Source organism: Hyperolius riggenbachi, chromosome 5 (genome assembly GCF_040937935.1).
Source record: "Hyperolius riggenbachi isolate aHypRig1 chromosome 5, aHypRig1.pri, whole genome shotgun sequence".
Classification (NCBI taxonomy): Eukaryota; Metazoa; Chordata; class Amphibia; order Anura; family Hyperoliidae; genus Hyperolius; species Hyperolius riggenbachi.
In genome coordinates, this window is record NC_090650.1 from 293874856 (window position 1) to 293897159 (window position 22304).

Consider the following 22304-nt stretch of genomic DNA (forward strand, 5'->3'; position numbering starts at 1 on the left):
GGCTCAGGGAAAACCTGTTCCCATTTACCAAACCCCGACCTGTAAGTCCCGCCATAAACAAGCTAATTAACTAGTTGACAGGATGTACCTGTACATCCAGTTTTAGCTTACTGGTTACACCGTGAATATACAACACTCAGTGCTGTTTGTGTCATAGTAGCCAGCATTATGCACACTGTACTTTTGCCCTCTCTGTCCTTTTGCCCAGGCCTGTCAGTCAGGTGGTTTGTCAGGCCTTGGCCTTCCGGTCCAGTTTATACCTGTTGTTTTTTGCCCTACCCTTTTCAGCCAGCCCAGTCCACACCTGTAGTTATTATTATAAATCACCAACCTCTTCCGTGGCACTGTACAGAGTAAGAAACAAGCAAACGGTACATAATAAAGCAGACAATGGTATACAGAAGATATTCGCATTGATACATAATACAGAATTGACACATATAGTGATTACAGTGACAAATGTTAAATTATTATCAAAATGTACAGCAAATACAGCAAGACACAAATGGGAGAAAGAGCCCTGCCCTTGTGAGCTTACAATCGAAAGTAATAGAAAGGAAATGAGGTAGGGTAATATTCAATAAGTATATCTAGGGACAGTGTGTTTTTCGGTTACATTTAGTAAGGAGTACAACGTGGCCAGAGTTTAAAGGGGAATGGCCTAAGGTAGGGCGTATGCTTGTCTAAAAAAGTTGAGTTTTGAGGGAGTGTTTACAGATTTCAAAGGTTGGAGAGTGACGGCTGTGTTTTAGTAGGAGATTCCAGAGGAGGGGTATGCCCCAGAAAAAAAAAATCTTCCATCAGTACCAAGATAAACAGGGCTCTAACAAAAGTCATCAGCCATTGGTCAGGTGAACCAGCAAATGCACTACATGGCAGCATTAACATCATCAGGATTAAACCAGATGTCAGCAAAATGTTGGCAGACAGGCAGTAGAGTCAGGTTCAGGTCAGAGGTCAGCAACAGGTGAACAATCAAACCAGTAGAAGTACCAGACAGAAGGGGGTAGCAGGGTTGGATCAGAGAGCAGCAATAAGGGTTAAGCAAAAACCGTACCAATGAGCAGGCTTGGTCAGACAGGAGCATGACACAAAAATAGAATCATTAGATGGGAAAGAGCAGCAGCATTGGCGTCGAGTGTGACATTAGACACATTTGTAGCCTTGCACAGACACATACCAGGGGACCTGCATCTGTGGCACAGCTGTGTACATAAATGTGAGTCATGTAATATAACGTGCATGCATGTGTCCTAACACTCTTACCTGGCAATAAATGTCCATCTCCTGCTGATAGCCATTTAAAGTGGACATTTACCATATGTCTTCCTCTGATTTGGTTCAATAAAAAAAATCCTCAAGACAATCATTCTAGCCAAACTGCATTATCTTTATCACCAGGGCTATTGGTGGGACTGGGAGTCTAAAAAAAAAAAGCTGGCACTTCCTATAATCTTTATTATTTCATAGAAACCACCCAAAACGCCAACATTTCAGGAACACACAGGGTCCTTTTCTCAAGCCAAAGCCTGCTCAAAGCAATTATCTGTCTGCCACGTGTTAGTACAAGAACATAGGTTCTGCAAATGGATGTATAACCTTTGTGCACTCACTGAAGTTATGTGCAGCGTACGGTGGGCGGCAGCATTATTGGCTGGAGGTGTTGCTGCCCCTTTGTACAATTTGTCTAATGGACAACAGACCATAGTTGCTTTGATTACTAGCTGTTGTTATCTAGCTGAGAGCAAAGATTACAAAAGACTGGTGTCCGTTCGTATTTCTGATTTCCATCCAGTGACTTAAAAGATGTAGAATTGCAGTAAGTAACTTCCATTATCATCCCTACTCTAAAAACACTGGATAATTTTTTTTCAAAAGTAGACTAAAGGAAACAGACAAGCAAAACCACATCAACATCTTAATTTAACTTTTCCTGTATCCTGTATGTTTGTATAACATGCATTTTTTTCCATCTTGTCCCGTGTTAGACATTGTACACCAAACCCGCTATCTTTGAAGAGTCTTGTTCATGCTCAAATTTCTACTGGGTTTGATTTTCCCCAAATTCAACAGTAGTGTCCGTTAACCTAGTAAAGGTACCTTTCTTCCATAAATTGACAGAGTAACCAAGCAGCTTGGGGTGACCCAAAACCACTAGGAAAGTATAGGGGACTAAAAGAAAACGAAAAGCCCTCCTACTAAAAAGCAATGCTTAGTGTGGTTTGCATTCTTAAAACAGAAGATATTTGCGATATTTCAGATTTAAGTGTGTAACCGTGGTTACCCACAATACACACTGCTGAATATGCAAATGATCTCTTTATACCCCTGCAGCCAGGCTTACATCCAGAACAAGCAGAGAGTACGTGGCTGTGCAGCAGACCTAGTTGTGACACCTCCACGGGTTGCAGGAAGGCCTGCTGCCACCTCTCCTCCTGCTACATCCTCTTCACTGTCCTCCTCCTTGGCTGAGTGGCAGTTCAACTCTACTGGTGCTGCGATCTCCTCTCCAGCTACACAGCCCCAGCTCCCCAGGGTCTGTGCTGCATGCCAGATACGACGGTGTCATGCCATCTTAGACATGTCTTGCCTCAAAGCGGAGAGTCACACTGGAGCAGCTCTCCTGGCTGCTCTGAACAAACAGGTGGATCAGTGGCTGACCCCGCACCAACTGGAGATCAGCAACGTGGTGTGTGACAACGGGAAGCAATCTCATTTCGGCTTTGAATTTGGGAAAGTTAACACGTACCCTGCATGGCACATGTGCTGAATCTAATAATTCAGAGATTTGTGTCTAAGTACCCAGGCTTACAGGACTTCCTGAAAACGTCCAGGAAGGTATGTGGGCATTTCAGGCGGTCTTACACGGCCATGGCACGCTTTGCCGATACTCAACGGAGAAACAAATTGCTGTTGAGACGCTTGATTTGCAATAGCCCGACTCGCTGGAATTCAATGCTCCTGATGTTCAACCGCCTGCTACAACAAGAAAAAGCTGTCAAACAGTATCTTTACAACTACAGTCGAAGGACATGCTCTGGGGAGATGGGGATGTTGTGGCCAAAGTACTGGACACTCATGCGAAATGCCTGCAGGTTCATGCGGCCATTTGAGGAGGCGACAAACCTGGTGAGTCGCAGTGAAGGCGCCATCAGCGACTTGATCCCATATGCTTTTTTCCTGGAGCGCGCCGTGCATAGAGTGGTGGATCAAGCTGTGGAGGAACATGAGGAAGAGTTGTGGGATCTATTCTCAGCAGAAGCAGATGATTCCTCAACACCTGCGGCAGCACGGAGGAGGAGGAGGAGGAAGAGTCGTGTGGGGAAGAGGAATCAGATGATGAGGAAGGTGTTTTTTGTGGAAGAGGAGGCGGCAGAACAATTGCAGCAGGTGTCGCAGGAGGCTTGTGCTGCTCAACTTTCCTGTGGTATTGTTCGTCGCTGGGGGGAAGAGGAGAATTTACCTGACATCACTGAGGAAGAGCAAGAGGAGATGGATAGTACGTCTGCATCCAAATTTGTGCAGATGGCGGCTTTCATGCTGTCCAGCCTGTTGAGGGACCCCCATATAAAAAAACTCAAGGGGAATGAGATGTACTGGGTGGCCACGCTACTAGACCCTCGGTATAAGCACAAAGTGGCGGAGATGTTTCCAAATAACCAGAAGGCAGAAAGGATGCACCACTTGCAGAACAAGCTGGCAACTATGCTTTACAGTGCATTTAAGGATGATGTCACAGCACAATGGAATAAAGGTGCCACTGCCAGTAATCCTTCTCCCATGTCCACGCAGGCAAGGACAGGACGCTCTAGCGATCTCATGGTGATGTCGGACATGCGGACATTCTTTAGTCCAACGTCTCGCCTTAACCCTTCCGGATCCACCCTCCACCAACGCCTCGACTAGAAGGTAGCTGACTACCTGGCCTTAAGTGTGGATGTAGACACTGTGAGTAGCGATGAACCCCTGGACTACTGGGTGCGCAGTCTTGACCTGTTGTCAGAGCTGTCACAATTTTCCCATCCAACTTCTGTCTTGCCCTGCCTCAAGCGTCCTGTCAGAAAGGACCTTCAGCGCAGCTGGAGGCATTGTCACTGAGAAGAGAAGTCGCCTAAGTCACAACAGTGTTCAGTACCTCACCTTTTATTTAAAATGAATGAGGCATGGATCCCGGAGGGCTACTGCCCGCCCGAAGACTAAATCAGTCCCCACACACAGCATCTCTGCCTGCACACCGTGTGACTGCCTGCCCCATGACTGAGTCGGACCCCACACAGCATCTCTGCCTGCAGGCTGCTTAACTGCCTTCTCCTCCACCACCAACAGGGTCCAGGACTCCTGGTGGATTCCTGAATTTTTAAGGCCTTAGCAGCCGCTATAATAATTTTTCTGGTGTGTGTACATGCCTGCCTAATTTTTCTGGCTGCACTGCAGCTGCAACAACAAAACAAAAGGCATGTACATGTGTCAATTCCCCTTCGTGATCATTACCTAGCCGCGGTGAAGGGGCTTGCGTATCACAATGAAGCAATGACCGCCGGCTTTATGAGTGTCTCGGGGGGGAGGGGGGCCCACACCCAAGATAATAAGGTCGTTGCTTCATTGTGGGACAGTCACTGTTGTTCTATCATTGATCTACCACAGTCCGGCGAACATATGGGCTTGAAAACCGCCACAGCCTGCACTCTGGCCATGGTGCGCACCAGTCCAGCATGGCCGTCACTACACAAACAGCTGTTTGTGGTGCGTTACACAGTGAGTTTGGTCTGTCAGTGTGAAGCAGTACACTAATTACACCCCCTGATTGATGTATACACATGCAAGATGTTTTAAAGCACTTTAGGCCTCCAGTTTAGAATGCAATGTGATTTCTGCCTTTAAAACGCTGCTGTGCATCAAATCCAGATTTTTTTCCCTGGGACTTTTGGCGTGTATCCCACTCCGCCATGCAAAAACGTATGTGTTAGACCCCTTGAAACCTCTTTTCCATCACTTTTGTGGCCTGCATAAATGTTTTTCTAGTTTTCAAAGTCCGCCTCCCCATTGAAGTCTATTACGGTTTGAAAAGTTGGCGCGAGCCAAACTTTTTTCGGAAGTTCGTGTTTGAGGTTTGCGAGCCTAAAATCGGAGGTTCGAGCCATCTCTATTCATGGAATGCTTTCCTATGGGAAATCAAAAATGTTTTTTAATGTGATTTTTGTGTATTTTTACTCTTAGGAAAAGGGAGATTATTTGAAAAGGGAGATTATTTAAAATGCAAATGCAAAAAATAAAAAAGCAACCTCAAACACAAAATGTATACAAAAATACAAATCCAAAAAAGTAAGCACAGAAACGCACATACCTTTAAAATGCATGATTTTCTGCACAGACAAGTGTGCTCCAGGCCTCACTGATCTGGTAAACATTGGTTCATGTTCAGAAAAAAGTCTACTAAACAAAATTCTAATAAACAAGCTGGAAATGACCATACCCTTTTAGATGCAATGTGCTTTTCTACTGAAAATTCTGTGTTGAGGGATTGCATAGCTTTGTGTTAATCAAAAAACAACCTTTTAATTTTAGAAGACTCCTGACATTGCTTTTGCCATGGCCACACTCCATTATCATCAGCTGCTTGAGAAGAGTTTGTCGGGAACAGCCAATAGGTAAAATTATATATCTTGATAAAAGTGTTCATTTTTTCCAGTTGTGAAACAAATTTGAAAACCTGCATAGCTAAGAAACTTTTTTAGAATGCTATCTCTCTGACTGTCATAGTGATTTTTGGTTTCAGCAGTTTTTATAACGAGGAAGACTGCACTCCTTAGTATCCACAGATCTAATTAGATCTAATCTGTGTATAGATTCTGAGTCATGGATTTGGAACATATACCGTATTTGCTGCCGTATGAGACGCTCCAAAATATAAGTCGGGGATTCACTTCCTTTGCCGTGTAAGATGCAGTGAATCTTTCTCCCCATGTTTTTGGGGGGAAAGTGCGTCTTATAAAGCGGAAAATATGGTCAACCCTGTAGCCAGTAAACTACTCATTTTAGGCAGTCAAAAATGATCACCTCTAAATGGCTTTCCTTTGGAGAGGAGCTTCAGGATAGTTTGTTTGGAATTTGGCAAATTACTTCAGCAGTTGAACATTTTGATTCAGTGTCTTTTGTCTAGCACCATTTTGGTGCTGCAGTAAAACTTTTAGTTTAATATGCCCTTCAACCAGTGCTTAACCACTTAAGGACCGAGGTGATAGAGATCTACGCCCTGTTTTGATGGGCTCCTGGCTGGCAGGGCGTAGATCTCTATCACCGGCGCCGCCGCTCCCCGCCGCGATCGCGCGCACCGAACCGGCTGCACTTAGCTGTCTTATGACAGCTAAGGCTTCCGGGTATCGGCAGGAGCCGTCACTGATTGGCTCCCTGCCGTGTGATCGCTGTGAGCCAATCACAGCGATCACCCTCCGAAAGGCAACATAGTTGCCGTTCCGCCTTCCTCTCCGCCTCCCTCTCCCTGTCACTGTGGATCTTGTGTGACAGGGAGAGACGCACAGCCTGCAGCCGTGACAGGCTGTGCGATTTTAGTGTAAAAAAATCCAGATCTCCCCCCCCATGTATCCCTTGATCCCCTCCCAACCACCTATATATAGATATATATAGATCTATATATAGATCTATATATATATAGATCTATATATATATATATATATATAGATCTATATACATATATAGATCTATATATATATATATATAGATCTATATATATATATATAGATCTATATATATATATATAGATCTATATATATATATATATATATATATATATATATAGATCTATATATATATATATATAGATCTGTATATAGATATATATATATATATATATATCTATATATATATATATATATATATATATCTATATATATATATATATATATATATCTAGATCTATATATATATATATATATATAGATCTATATATATATATATATATATATATATATATATATATATATATATATATATATATATATATATATATATATATATATATATATATATAGATCTATATATATATATATATAGATCTATATATATATATATATATATATATATATATATATATATATATATATATATATATATATATATATATATATATATATATATATATATAGATCTATATATATATATATATATATATATATATATATATAGATCTATATATATATATATATATATAGATCTATATATATATATATAGATCTATATATATATATATAGATCTATATATATATATATAGATATAGATATATATATATATATATTTTACTGGATTGTGATTTTAACCACTTGCCGACCGCCCCTACGGCGGCAAAGTGGAGCCCGCAACGACCGCAATACACCGATCGGCGGCGGCTCGTTGCGGACTAGCTGCCGGGGATCGCATGCTGGATGTGCCCACCCGCGACGTCAACCCTCCAGCCAATTAGCAGCGGCGGCGGGTTGTTAACCCCCGATCTGCCGCATGTAAAGCGGATAATACGCTTTGTAATGTATACAAAGCGTATTATACAGGCTGCCTCCTGCCCTGGTGGTCCCAGTGATTGAGGGACCACCAGGGCAGGTTGCAGCCCTCCTAGTAAGTACCCAAGCACACTGATCCTGCCCCCTGATCACCCACTGCACCCATCAGACCCCCCCCTGCCCACCCCTCAGACACCTGTTTGCACCCAATCACCCCCCTAATCACCCATTAATCACTCCCTGTCACTATCTCAACACTATTTTTTAGATTAGGTCCTAAACTGCCCCCTGGGGGCTCCTGAACACCCCCCCCACACACCCTCAGATCCTCCCTAGACCCTCCCCCCTGTGTACTGTATACATCTATCCTTCCCTATAATCACCCACTGATCACCTGTCAATCACCCATCAATCACCCCCTGTCACCACCTGTCACTGCCACCAATCAGATCAGACCCTAACCTGCCTTTTGTGGGCACCTGATCACCCACCCACACCCTCAGATTGCGTGCAGACCCACCCTCAAATCACCTCCGAAAGTGCATTGTTTACATCTGTTCTCCCCTCTAATCATCCACTGATCACCCATCAATCACCCCGTCACCAACTGTCACTGCTACCCATCAGATCAGACACTAATCTGCCCCTTGCGGGCACCCAATCACCCGCCCACACCCTCAATTAGCCCCCCAGACCCCCTCTGATCAACTCGCCAGTGCATTGCTTGCATATATTCTCCTCTGTAATCACCTACTGATCACCTATCAACCACCCCGTCACCCCCTGTCACTGCTACCCATCAGATCAGGCCCTAATATGCCCCCTGCGGGCTTCTGATCACCCGGCCAAACCCTCACCCGCCCCACCGCAGTGACAGAAATTTTTTTTCTGATCACTGCTGGTACGACTTAATTGCCATGTCCAGGTCACGATTTGAGAACATTCCTGCACTTCAGTGCCAATACAACCTGTCATCTAAGAAGCCACCCTGCTTATGACCGGTTCCACAAAATTCGGCCCCTCATAGACCACCTGTCATCAAAATTTGCAGATGCTTATACCCCTGAACAGTCATTTTGAGGCATTAGGTTTCCAGACTACTCCTCGTGGTTTTGGGCCCCTAAAATGCCAGGGCAGTATAGGAGCCCCACAAGTGACCCCATTTTAGAAAGAAGACACCCCAAGGTATTCCGTTAGGTGTATGACGAGTTCATAGAAGATTTTATTTTTTGTCAAAAGTTCGTGGAAATTGATTTGTATTGTTTTTTTTCACAAAGTGTCATTTTCCAATAACTTGTGACAAAAAATAAAATCTTCTATGAACTCACCATACACCTAACGGAATACCTTGGGGTGTCTTCTCTCTAAAATGCGGTCACTTGTGGGGTTTCTATACTGCCCTGGCATTTTAGGGGCCCTAAACCGTAAGGAGTAGTCTAGAAACCAAATGCCTCAAAATGACCTGTGAATAGGACGTTGGGCCCCTTAGCGCACCTAGGCTGCAAAAAAGTGTCACACATGTGATATCGCCGTACTCAGGAGAAGTAGTATAATGTGTTTTGGGGTGTATTTTTACACATACCCATGCTGGGTGGGAGAAATATCTCTGTAAAGGGACAATTGTGTGTAAAAAAATCAAAACATTTTAATTTACAGAGATATTTCTCCCACCCAGCATGGGTATGTGTAAAAATACACCCCGAAACACATTATACTACTTCTCCTGAGTACGGCGATACCACATGTGTGACACTTTTTTGCAACCTAGGTGCGCTAAGAAGCCCAACGTCCTATGAGTACCTTTAGAATTTCACAGGTCATTTTGAGGCATTTGGTTTCTAGACTACTCCTCACGGTTTAGGGCCCCTAAAATGCCAGGGCATTATAGGAACCCCACAAGTGACCCCATTTTAGAAAGAAGACACCCCAAGGTATTCAATTAGGTGTATGGGGAATTCATAGAAGATTTTATTTTTTGTCACAAGTTAGTGGAAAATGACACTTTGTGAAAAAAACAATAAAAATCAATTCCCGCTAACTTGTGAAAAAAAAAATGAAATCTTCTATGAACTCCCCATACTACTAACGGAATACCTTGGGGTGTCTTCTTTCTAAAATGGGGTCACTTGTAGGGTTCCTATACTGTCCTGGCATTTTAGGGGCCCTAAACCGTGAGGAGTAGTCTAGAAAATAAATGCCTTAAAATGACCTGTGAAAATCCTAAAGGTACTCATAGGACTTTGGGCCCCTTAGCGCAGTTAGGGTGCAAAAAAGTGTCACACATGTGGTATCGCCGTACTCAGGAGAAGTAGTATAATGTGTTTTGGGGTGTATTTTTACACATACCCATGCTGGGTGGGAGAAATATCTCTGTAAATGGACAATTGTGTGTAAAAAAATCAAAAGAAATCTCATTTACAGAGATATTTCTCCCACCCATCATGGGTATGTGTAAAAATACACCCCAAAACACATTATACTATTTCTCCTGAGTAAGGCGATACCACATGTGTGACATTTCTTTTGCAGCCTAGGTGCGCTAAGGGGCCCAAAGTCCTATGAGCACCTTTAGGCTTTACAGGGGTGCTTACAATTTAGCACCCCCCAAAATGCCAGGACAGTAAACACACCCCACAAATGACCCCATTTTGGAAACTAGACACTTCAAGGTATTCAGAGAGGGGCATGGTGAGTCCGTGGCAGATTTCATTTTTTTTGTCACCAGTTAGCAGAAATGGAAACTTTTTTTAATTTATTTTTTTTTGTCACAAAGTGTCATTTTCCGCTAACTTGTGACAAAAGATAAAATCTTCTATGAACTCACCATGCCTCTTAGTGAATACTTTGGGGTGTCTTCTTTCCAAAATGGGGTCATTTGGGGGGTGTTTATACTATCCTGGAATTCTAGCACCTCATGAAACCTGACAGGTGCTCAGAAATGAGAGAGATGCTTCAAAATGGGAAAATTCAATTTTTGCACCATAGTTTGTAAACGCTATAACTTTTACCCAAACCAATAAATATACACTGAATGGATTTTTTTTAATCAAAAACATGTTTGTACACATTTTTCGCGCTGCATGTATACAGAAATTTTACTTTATTTGAAAAATGTCAGCACAGAAAGTTAAAAAAATCATTTTTTTGCCAAAATTCATGTCTTTTTTGATGAATATAATAAAAAGTAAAAATCGCTGCAGCAATCAAATAGCACCAAAAGAAAGCTGTATTAGTGACAAGAAAAGGAGGTAAAATTCATTTAGATGGTAGCTTGTATGACTGAGCAATAAACCATTAAAGCTGCAGTGGTCTGAATGGAAAAAAGGCTCTGGTCCTTAAGGGGTGAAAAGACTGCGGTCCTTAAGTGGTTAAACATAGACATTCTTTTTATTTCTCTGATCCAAACATGACACCACTTTTAACAATCAGTCAAAACATTTAAACTGGCCTACTAATATTGTGTAGGTGCCACTTGTGATGTCAAAACATCTCTGATCCATAAAAGTATGGCTTCCATATGGCCTCAGAAGGTTTCTTTGAAGGATCTGTCACCAAGACACATTGCGGGTATCTGGAAGCCATAGAAGACATTCATAAGACCAAGCCCTCTTTCCTTTTTTCTATGGTCCATTTCTGTTACTTGCATATCCACTGCAGTTTTTTTTAGCAGTGGACAGGAGACAGCATAGGTGCTCTGGCTGCTTCGGGGCCATGGACTGCTATGAAGCAAGCTCTGATACACTGTGTTCTGACACCTTTTTCTCCATGTTTGTCATTCTGCTTTTCGGTGAAGAAGGTAAAAAGGGCACTTATGCCACATGTTAAAAAGGGCACCACACAGAGCAAAATGTTAGCAGCTTTTGTGGTGCCCACGGTATAATAAGGGTGCACAATATTTTTTTTAACTGCAATAGGAAGTATCAATACTTAAATCATGTAGAGGAAGTCTCAATACAAAAATTATAAGGACATTCATATAACGGCAAAAGGAAATCTCAATGCGAAAATCACGCAGTAGCAGCCTCTGGGCAAGTACATTTCCCTATAATACCGCTAATTGAGGCTTTGCACGGGGGAGGTTGAGAGTTAGGCACCACCAGGAGAGGGTTAAGAGTCAGGCACCACGGGGGTGGGGGGTTAAGAGTTAGGCACCGGTAAAGGTTGGATTAAGAATTAGGCATTGGTAGAGGGAGGGTTAAGTATTAGGCATCGGTAGAGGGAGGGTTCTGTGTGAGAGTAGGTCATAGTAAAATATCAGTAAAGATTACCAATATTTTACTATCGGAATTAAAGTGAACCAGAGAAAAAAAGAACTAATGAGATAAACAATTGGATCTGTCTTTCTACTCCAAATGACTCTTTTACATATCTCAAGGTTTTATTTTATGGATAAACATTTACAAAGCAGATTTAATGTGTTATAGTCTCTGCTCAATTGCAGTGTCTCGAGAGTCCCAGAGTGAAAATACATGAACTATTGACCTTCTATCTTCTCCTCTCACAGTAAAAAGCCCAGCTATCTGCTTAGGAAAGTGTTTTATAGCTGTAATTTGTTATCAGTGAGCCTACGGAGTCCTTCCTGGAGAAAGACTGTTCCAGAGCTAATTATAAACTCTTTCAGGCATGAAAAAAAAAGAAAAGAAGCACAGCATAAGTGTCTGTATACCTGCCACTGTATATACACGTCTAGCTCATCATGTCACATGTCATCTCTGGTACACTTTAAGTAGTAGAATATTTGTTATTTACCGATATTCTACTAGCCACAATATCCAGTGCCCTATTTTGAAGGCACCTTTTACTCTATGTATGTGTTTTTCAGTAGTTCTGCTACATTAGCTCTTTTAGGAATCATACCAAGCAAGCTAGCCTTTGCTCCCCATGCGTACTAATAAACCTTAGGTATCCATGATCCTGTCTCCGGTTTGCTGATTGTCCACAATAAAGTTGCACTTCTATAAAACCTTCTCAAATTCTGTGATGGATATAACTGCTGTAAGAAGTAGGGAGAAAGGTTTTATTTTTTTTTGTCACTAAACAGCTTTTTATTATACAGTTTGATAGCTGAAAGCATTCATGCAATGGCAGTACCAATCAATGCTATACCATGAGCTGAGGGCATTCGTTTTTTTTTATACAGATGACATTGCTTTAAGAAAAAAAATGCCTGCATGGACAGTGGTTTACTAAATGTTATGCCAATCTGTGATATTGCTTTAAGCCCCTTTTAACAAATACGAACCACTGTGTATTTGGAACAGACCTGCTGTTGGAGGTGTTGTTACCCAGTCATCTTGACAGGTGATATTGATATTAATGTTAGGGCTGATCATTGTATATTACCTACCCTTTTTTCCACCTGTTCACTTTCCTCTCTTTATATTGATGCGTCAGTGCCCTCAGACAAGTGTAACCTTTTGCATGCAGTTGTCATAGTGCCCAAAGAACTAAGTATGACTTCACTTCAGGTGAATTAAAAGGCTTCTATTTGTAATTCTGTTCGTCTAGTCTTATCCAGTGTGCTGACTTCACAGTGTACAAGTGATGTCTGATGTCACAGTGTGATCTTTCAAATGATTGATTTAACAATTCAGTAAGGAGACCTGAAGGAAGTAAATTTCTGATTGATCTAGTTCCACAAATGAATTATGATGGTTTTATTGCACAATCGTAATTGATACTTATTTGATTTGATTCTTTTAACCATTTAAGGACGACGCTAATCGAAATCTTCGCCCTGTCTTGATGCTGATCTGGCTGGCAGGGCGTGATTTCAACTCACCGACCCTTCAACTCACCGACCCTGCGCGTTCTCGCCACTTTTGTCACTCTCTTCCTGCCGCAACTGACTCGCCATGCCGTCTTTATGACGGCAGAGCCCTGTGAGCCGATCAGGAGCCAATTTCTTTGGCTCCTGACCCTGTCTAATCAATGTAAGCAACTCCCATTGTTTTATATTGATACACACGGTCAGGAACCAATGAAAGCGGCCCTTGACCGGCTCACAGAGTTCTGCTGTCATAGAGACGACAGGGTGGGTGGCCTGTGGTTTTCAGCGTACGGCGGTTGTGGTGAGTGTGTGCTGCGATTCGTCGGTATTCCCCGCTTTTTGGTACCAGCGGTCTCTGGTCCTTAAGGGGGCAGAGACCACTGGTACTTAAGTGTTTAAGGGAAATCGTTCATTAAAAAATCATTCATTGTCAATAAAGGGATCCTGAAGTGAGAGGTATATGGAGGCAGCCTTGTTTATGTCATTTTAAGCAACACCAGTTGCCTGGCTGTCCTTCCGATACTCTGTCTCTAATACTTTTACCCATAGACCCTGAACAAGCATGCAACAGATCAGGTGCTTCTGACAGATCTGACCAGTTTAGCTGCATGCTTGTTGCTGGTGTGATTAAGACACTACTGCAGCCAAATAGATCAGCATCATGCCAAGCAACTGGAATTGTTTAAAAGAAAAAAAATATGGCAGGTTCCCTTTAGAGTGGCACTGAAGTGAAAAAAAGAAACCCTTACTATATAAAGAATTGTATCTGTAGTACGGATAATTCATAGAACATTAGTAGCAAAAGAAAAGTCGCTTATTTTTATTTTTCTGTTGCTTAGTTGTTTTTTTATAACATTGTATGATTCTCTAATATTTGCAGTTTACAAACTACACTTTGTATTTTAACCTCCCTGGCGGTAAGCCCGAGCTGAGCTTGGGCTATGCCGCGCAGGGGGAGATCTCAGCCCCTGGTGGGGCGATTTTTAATCTGTAAATTGCTGTGCGCGCAGCCAGCACTTTGCTAGCCGCGCGCACAGCTTGATCGCCGCCGCTCTGCGGCGATCGGCCGCACGCAGCGGCGAAAGAGGGCCCCCCCCCCCCGCCAGAGCCCTGCGCTGCCCGGACCAATGAGTTCCGGGCAGCGCTATGGGCTGGATCGGAGGTGTCTGACGTCAGGACGTCGGCTGACGTCCATGACGTCATCCCGATCGTCGCCATGGCGACAGGAGAAGCCAAACAGGGGAACGCGTTGTATACGCGTTCCCCTGTTTGCTATAGATGCCGGCGACGATCGCACTAGAGGGACACATGCGCCCTCTAGTGGTGTTTCATGTAGCTACCACTCTGGTAGCTTTACATGAAACAAAAAAAATAAATAAAAAAAAAAGTTTTTTTTGCCAATTTGGCAAAAAAAATTAACCGCCAGGGAGGTTAAACTATGAAACAGCAGAGCTAATGACTCTTTGAACTTTCCTGCAGCAAAACCTTAAAGAGAATCTGTATTCACAAAATTAATTATAAACAAACATCCCTGCCTGTTTGGGGTCATCTCCTAGTCCCCTCTGTAATATTTTCGCTGCTCTCCGCTTAATAAAGAGGGTAAAAAAAACAGTTTTATAAACTGTTTTGTAAACAGAAAAGATGGCCACCAAAACAGGAAGTACATCAGCAGAGCAGTGAACTCAGTTAATACACAGTGAGTACACATTGAGGGCTGGTGCACACCAAAACCCGCTAGCAGATCCGCAAAATGCTAGCAGATTTTTAAACGCTTTTTTTTATTTTTATGAGGCGTTTTGCTAGCGTTTTGCGGATTGCTGCTGCGGTTTTCAGTATAGTAGATTTCATATATTGTTACAGTAAAGCTGTTACTGAACAGCTTCTGTAACAAAAACGCCTGCAAAACCGCTCTGAACAGGCGTTTTTCAGAGCGGTTTGCGTTTTTCCTATACTTAACATTGAGGCAGAAACGCATCCGAAATCCAAAAAATGCCTCACCCAGGCATTTTTCGTTTCTGCAAAACGCCTGCCGCTCTGGTGTGCACCACCCCATTGAGATACATTGACCAAGCAGATCCGCAGCCGCAAGCGGATCTGAAAACGCCCAAAAAGCCGCTCGGTGTGCACCAGCCCTGAATTCAGTCTCCAGAGGTTATGTGCAAGTTTTGAAAGAGCTGTGTGTCAATGAAGCATGACAAGCTGTGTCTGCTCTGCACTCCTGTCAGCCTGACAGGCAGCTTCCTCCTCAGCCAGCTATTCTTTGTTCAGTTTATCAGTCTGTGTTTATCAGCCTCACAGATAGCAGTGAGAGCAGGGACATTGCCTGTGAGGAATAAAACATCACAGGAGCACTGGAGGGGCGTGGAAGGGGTTAACTTGTTCACAGTACTGAAGAGTTGGCAGCCTTCCAGACACAGCCGACAAGTCCGACAGGGGAAAGATAAGCTGATTTATTACAGAGACAGTGCAAGTAGAAAGTGCTGCAGTAAGCCAGGGCACAATGGAGCAGCCTTAGGAACTTGTAGGATAGGAGAAATCATGCTAAAATGTTTGTTACAGAGTCCCTTTAAAAAATAAGAAACAGTGAGAGACAGGTGGAGATCAGTGCTTCAGAAAATTATAACTAAAAAAAAAAAATCATGCTTATCGGGCGCCGCCACCTAAGGTCCACCCCCCCTCACCCCTTAGTAGGATGTGCAGATAGTTTAAAAATTTGCACCCCCACCCCAAATCCCCTAATAAGTATGGCTAGTACAACAAAATTTTCCCTAACCCTTCATTCCCCTTAAAGTGAATGGCCCTGTTTTCTAAGTGCCACCCTCCCCCCACCCCCCATAACAAATGCAAGCAGATTAAAATCTGTCCCATCCCCAAATTCCCTATTCATAATCTCTCAACCTTTCCAAGACCTTTAGTAGGTGGCACCATGATAAAAATCTCCCTCCCCCAGTAATCATGACATAGGAGCTAAGGGGGGCCCACCTCTCCTCCTGGCTGAATAGCTGAGCGGTGAAGCGGAGCTCTAATACATCCAATAATGACTCCCCCAGTGCTAGTATCTTGGTGGTCACTCTCCAGAAAACGAAAAAAACATGACTAGTGTAGTACTAGTAAAAGTTACTAGTAACTAGTGTAGTAGATGCTACTACACTAGTTACTATTTTAGCACTGTTCCCCATGAAGGTGAGAACATAAATGATTGAGAGGAGGTACCCCGGATGTCATTAAAAAAAACTCTAAAAACTGTTTAAAATGGTAAAGGTGGGCTTACCTTGAAGTAAACTAATAGAAAGCCTGAGAGGCTATATATATATATATATATATATATATATATATATATATATATATATATATATATATATATATATATATATATATATATAATATAGTAGTGGGCATTCAATTCATACAATTCAAAATATGGATGAAACTGTACAGATGAAGGTGCCCATACATCAGACAATGTATGGGCAGATCGACCAAGAGACAGACCTCTCTAAACGATTCTGATCAGTGAGAGAACTGTTGCCTGTCCATACATCACAGGCTCATTCCCGATCAATTTTATGCTAAAATCTCTCGGGAATCGTCCGCCGCATCCGTGGCCTTTCTGCTGTTCCCACAGTGTATAAATGTGCATCTATGTGTGCACTTATACATTACCTGTCCTGTGTCGCGTGCCTGTATGTCTTCTGAATCCGCCACTCTTTCTTTATCCTTATACATGCCACCAGCATGGAGCGTATGTGACATCACACACGCCGCATGCATTGTGCCGGCAGCGGGTATAGGGCTAATGGAAGAGCGGCGGATTCAGAAGACGGATAGACACTGCGACACAGGACAGGTAATGTATAAATGCACACATAGATGCACATTTATATACTGCGGGAATAGCATTAGGGGTATCGTCGCTCGTCCTGATATCGCTGTTACTGCTGTGCACCTGATTGTCCACTACGGGTCAACTTCTTGCAGCATGTCCAATCGACATGCTCGAAATTGGCCACATCATCGATCGGGCTTGCACTTGGTGGAACCGATTTTTGTCTGATTCTATAATAATTAATGAATCAGATGGTCGACCGGCCACCAAGTTGTCAGTTGTATGGGTACTATTAAGAGTTTCATGGTTATAGCTTTATGAGATTTAGTCTCCACCTTTGGGAATATTTACAGGTGAATGCTGAATTTAGACTGCATTATATATTAGGGCTGCACGATTTTCCGGTTTAAAACCGAAACCGCGGTTCCTGTGAAGACGATCTGGTGATCGTCAGTATCCACGGTTTTCGGTTTTTAGTGCCCGCTGTGCCCGTGCTTGGCCGCATGGTCTGCCTACCGCTACGCGCCGAGGAAAGCCGCAGAAGCAGTGCATATTCCAAAATGTTAATGAGCCGGGCAGAGGGGGAGAGGCGAGTCCAGTCCAGAGTGGCACACAGCTTCTCCAATAGCTGGATAGCAATGGAATGACGGAGGCGGTAGGCGGAGCTGTATGCTCTGTACAGCTCCGCCTACCGCTGCCGTCATACCATCGCTATCCAGCGATTGGTGAAGCTGTGTGCTGCTCTGGACTGGACTGCCCCCCCCGCGCTGCCCGACTCATTAACATCTTGTAATATGCACTGCTTCTGGCTTCTGCGGCTCTCCTCGGCGCGTAGCGTAGGCACTGCTTCTGCCACTGGATCCGCCCCCCGCTGCCCGGCTCATAAGCCGAGTCCTGTACGCCGCACATTGTTCAAGCCCAGGGGTCATCATAGAGGGCTTCAGGCTTCATAAATGTGCATTGCCTGAAATGCAATGTGAATGCACAGCAAAATTTTCTGACACAGAGCCCGCCATAGCTAGGCTTCACCCCCCTTTGCCGTCCTCATACGAGCTAGACTAGGTCTTGTCATTCAGCCCCCTGAAAAAAAAATTGTGAAAAAAATCGAAATTGCAATTTATGAGAGAAAAGTCGCAATTTCAAATTTTACCTAAAATTGTGCAGCCCTATTATATATAAACAAAACGATCAGATGTTGTTGTTTTACAATAATTTTCTTTCTTGCTGTACACACAGTATGTTTTGTTCTAAAGTAAAACAATTCCATTAATATTGGTTTAAAGACTTTTAACCTGACTGGCAGGCTTATTCAAATGTCTCATTTTAACATGCTCTGCTTGTCTTTCTCCTAAAGCCCTTATGTCTCCCCTGTACATGCACCAGTTCTGGATGATATTGATCCACATTATGGACTTCATGGGTATCGGCTTCACCTTCATATGTATAGTGGACCCAGGACATACCTGCGCAACACCTACCGTAATTTGTTCAGTGGAAAAAGTAAGTGGAACATCAATTGGAATGCTTTAGATAGCCTGCAAGGGAATGCTCTCTAATTGGTTTTGCTTTGGAAGAGTATTTTGTATTATGATATACTATTATGATATGCCATCGGCATAAGGAAATGGAATTGTTCTTGTAGGTAAATATAGGGGATGCAGCGGTTGTGACCACACTGGGGCGCCTGGACCAGCACAGGGCGAGCACTGTAATAACCGCGCAGGAGATTTGGGTGCAGCCGGCACCACCATAGATCGTAATAGGAATTACGGCTATAGTGGTGCACAGTGGGTAACTTTGGTGCCGTGAGAAGACTGAGCTGAAAGGGGAACTTCAGCCTAAACAAACATACTGTCATTAAGTTACATTAGTTATGTTAATTAGAATAGATAGGTAATATAATCTCTTACCCACCCCGTTTTAAAAGAACATGCAAATGTTTGTGATTCATGGGGCTGCCATCTTTGTCATGGGGGCAGCCATCTTTTTGGTTGAAAGGAGGTGACAGGGAGCATGAGACACAGTTCCAACTGTCCTGTGTCCTGATCACCCCTCCCAGCTGCACGTGCTAGGCTTCAAATGTCAAATTCAAAATGTAAAAAAAAATAAATTGCACCAAAACAGCAGAACGAGAACAACATCAGAAATCCCATCATGCTTTGCACAGCATTAGGGGGGAAAAGCCCGGGCAGTTTTTTTCTGTGCAGCTAAAAATTAGGCTTGTATGAGAGAAACAAAGTTCTGATGCTGTGAAACTGTTAAAGAAACACCAAGCCTTTCCAGTGCTGCTGAGTCGATTTTTAGTCCGGAGGTTCACTTTAAGTTACTTTTAAAACACTCTCAGTTGGCCGCTGAATTACATAATTCCCTACCATCCACATCGACCTGGGGGGGGGGGGGGGGGGGGGAATAGTAATTAACGCTGATGGGACTTGTGCAGGAGCAGGGTAAGCCATATATCAGCAGTATCCTGCGCCCAAATCTCCCGGTGGCGATTTTATAGGTTCGCCCCACTAGGGGCATCTTATTGGCTTTTTATTGGTGCTATGCTGATAATGAATACCACTATATGTGCACTGCATAGTGGTAATCCTTAACAAACTATTTTCTTACTCTAAAAACACCTCTCTGACACTGCAGCTGTCCTTGAAAGATTTTGGGGCTTTATATCAATAGAGTGCTTGGGGCCCCATGTAAAACTTGCACTGGGGTCCCAAGCTCCTTAGTTACACTACTGCTTATAATCCGTATTGGATGTGTCAATTTTTCATACAACTATGGTGAACCTCATTGGGTTGTGGCGATTTTGTATTTTCCAGCGTTTGTGACCTAGAAATATGGCCACAGGATTTCCATTACATTTTTACTAGGATGTAAACCATGGACAATTATGGTGGTTAAGTGGTTAGCACTATGAACTTGCATCCCTATTTATGTTGGGATAATTTATTGTCATTAATGTAGTCTGTGTAGAATTTGTATGTTCTCTGCAAGTTTCCATTTCAGTCTTTTTGTTTTAACTTCATTTTCTGATAACCTGATATCAAACAAATTTCTTTTTAAATGTCTTTCCTCTTCTCCCATCCTTCATCTGCCGTATTGTGCAGTAAAGCATTGTATTGCTTTTAACTGCAATCTCCTCAAGAGATTATTTGCTTCCAGAAAGCATAACAATACAGAATGAAAGCACACCATCCTAGCTTATTTCGGTTCTGCTACTTTATTCATTTTACTGACAGTAAGAATGTGTACATAGGCAGAGACTAATGCCATATAAGGCAAGCAAAAGTACAGCAAACACCCATAAAACTGCAACCTGTTCAAAATTCATTGTCTGTCCCTAAACTAAATTAACCCATTCGCGTTCCGTCGTTTTCACTTGGGCAATGTTCACCTCCCATTGATTAGCCTATAATTTTATCACTACTTATCACAATGAACTGATCAATATCTTGTTTTTTCCGCCACCAATTAGGCTTTCTTTGGGGGGTACATTTTGCTAAGAGCCACTTTACTGTAAATGCATTTTAACAGGAAGAATAAGAAAAAAAAAGGAAAAAATTCATTATTTCTCAGTTTTCAGCCATCATAGTTTTAAAATAATACATGCCGCCATAATTAAAACTCACGTATTGTATTTGCCCATATGTCCCGGTTATTAAACCGTTAAAAATATGTCCCTATCACAATGTATGGCGACAATATTTTATTTGGAAATAAAGGTGCATTTTTTCTGTTTTCCATCTATCACTATTTACAAGTTTAAAATAAAAAAAAAATATAGAAATATTTCATTTTTAACCTCCTGCCGCCCGCGTCACGCCAGTAGGCGTGGCCGCGGCGGCAGCCCCAGGACCGCCTAACGCCAATTGGCGTAAAGTCCTGGGGCTCTGTTTAGCATGAGATCGCGCGCATGGTGTACGCGCATCTCATGCTCGGAGGGCGGAGCTCCGCCCCGCCTTCAGTCTCCGAGCGGCTATTGCCGCTCGGGAGACTGTTAGACGGCGATTACGCCGTCTATTTACTAGGTGCTGCGATGAGCAGCAGCGCTGCACTGGGGACAGCCGTGTGACACGGCTGTCCCCATGGGGGACAAGAGAGTGATCGGCTCTCATAGGCAGAAGCCTATGACAGCCGATCGCCATAATTGGCCGGCTGTGGGGAGGGAGGGAGGGAGGGAGGGAGGGAATAAATTTAAAGAAACATGGGATTTTAGAAAAAAAACCCTAACAATAATATTTATTTAAAAAAAAATAAACATGGGGGGAGCGATCAGACCCCACCAACAGAGAGCTCTGTTGGTGGGGAGAAAAGGGGGGGGGGTCACTTGTGTGCTGAGTTGTGCGGCCCTGCAGCTTGGCCTTAAAGCTGCAGTGGCCAATTTAGCTAAAAATGGCCTGGTCACTAGGGGGGTTTAGCCCTGCAGTCCTCAAGTGGTTAAATTGATATTTAAAAAGTTTAGACCCTTAGGTAAATATTTACATGTTGTTGTTTTTTTTATTGTAATGTTTTTTTGTTTTTTTATATTAAACATTTTATTTGGGTATTTTTGGGAGGGTGGGATGTAAACAATAGGTTTATAATGTAAATGTGTGTTTAGTTTTATTTTTTTTACTTTTAGTTGTAGTTTTACTTTTTGGCCACAAGATGGCGGCCATGAGTTTGTTTACATGACGTCACTCTAAGCGTAACATGCTTAGAGAGACGCATTGGGGGAGTCAACAGCCATAAAAAGCGCAGCTTCCGAGAGAAGCTGTCGCTTTTTCAGCGGGGGAGAGGAATCAGTGATCGGGCACCATAGCCCGATTCACTGATTGCCTGGCTAACGAACCGCGGGCCGGAACTAAAATAGGTTAAGGAGGGAGGTATAAGTTAAAAAAGCAGCCCATCTTGTCATGCAAGCATTGAATCCCCTGACGGCAAAAGGCCACAATTTGTGGCCACTCCCAGATTAAGTGAAAAAATGAGGGGCGTCTTACCCACATTTTGGTCATAATTTACTTGCAGCGGGGTTTTAACTGGCAACACGACTTGGTGTCAAGTACGCCTGATGCACTATATACACTTGAATTGCGCGGTCTTTGAAGCACAGAGAGACCCTCTTAACTGCCTCCAACGCATAGTCCCGGTCATCATCATCCAACATAAAGGCCTACTTCCAACCATTTTGTATTGATACCATGGGTATGCTCACAG

At 43.0% G+C, this 22304-nt stretch overlaps 1 protein-coding gene across 2 annotated transcripts in view; it reads left to right on the top strand.

Annotated features, from left to right (window-relative positions):
- Positions 1–22304, top strand: part of FBXO15 (F-box protein 15) — a 172236-nt gene that overhangs the window by 85694 nt on the left and 64238 nt on the right. For both annotated transcript variants that reach the window (XM_068234671.1, XM_068234672.1), the window contains 2 exons: positions 5566–5648; positions 18463–18608. In XM_068234671.1, coding sequence (XP_068090772.1) covers positions 5566–5648; positions 18463–18608 — 229 coding nt within the window. The remainder of the gene's footprint in view (positions 1–5565; positions 5649–18462; positions 18609–22304) is intronic.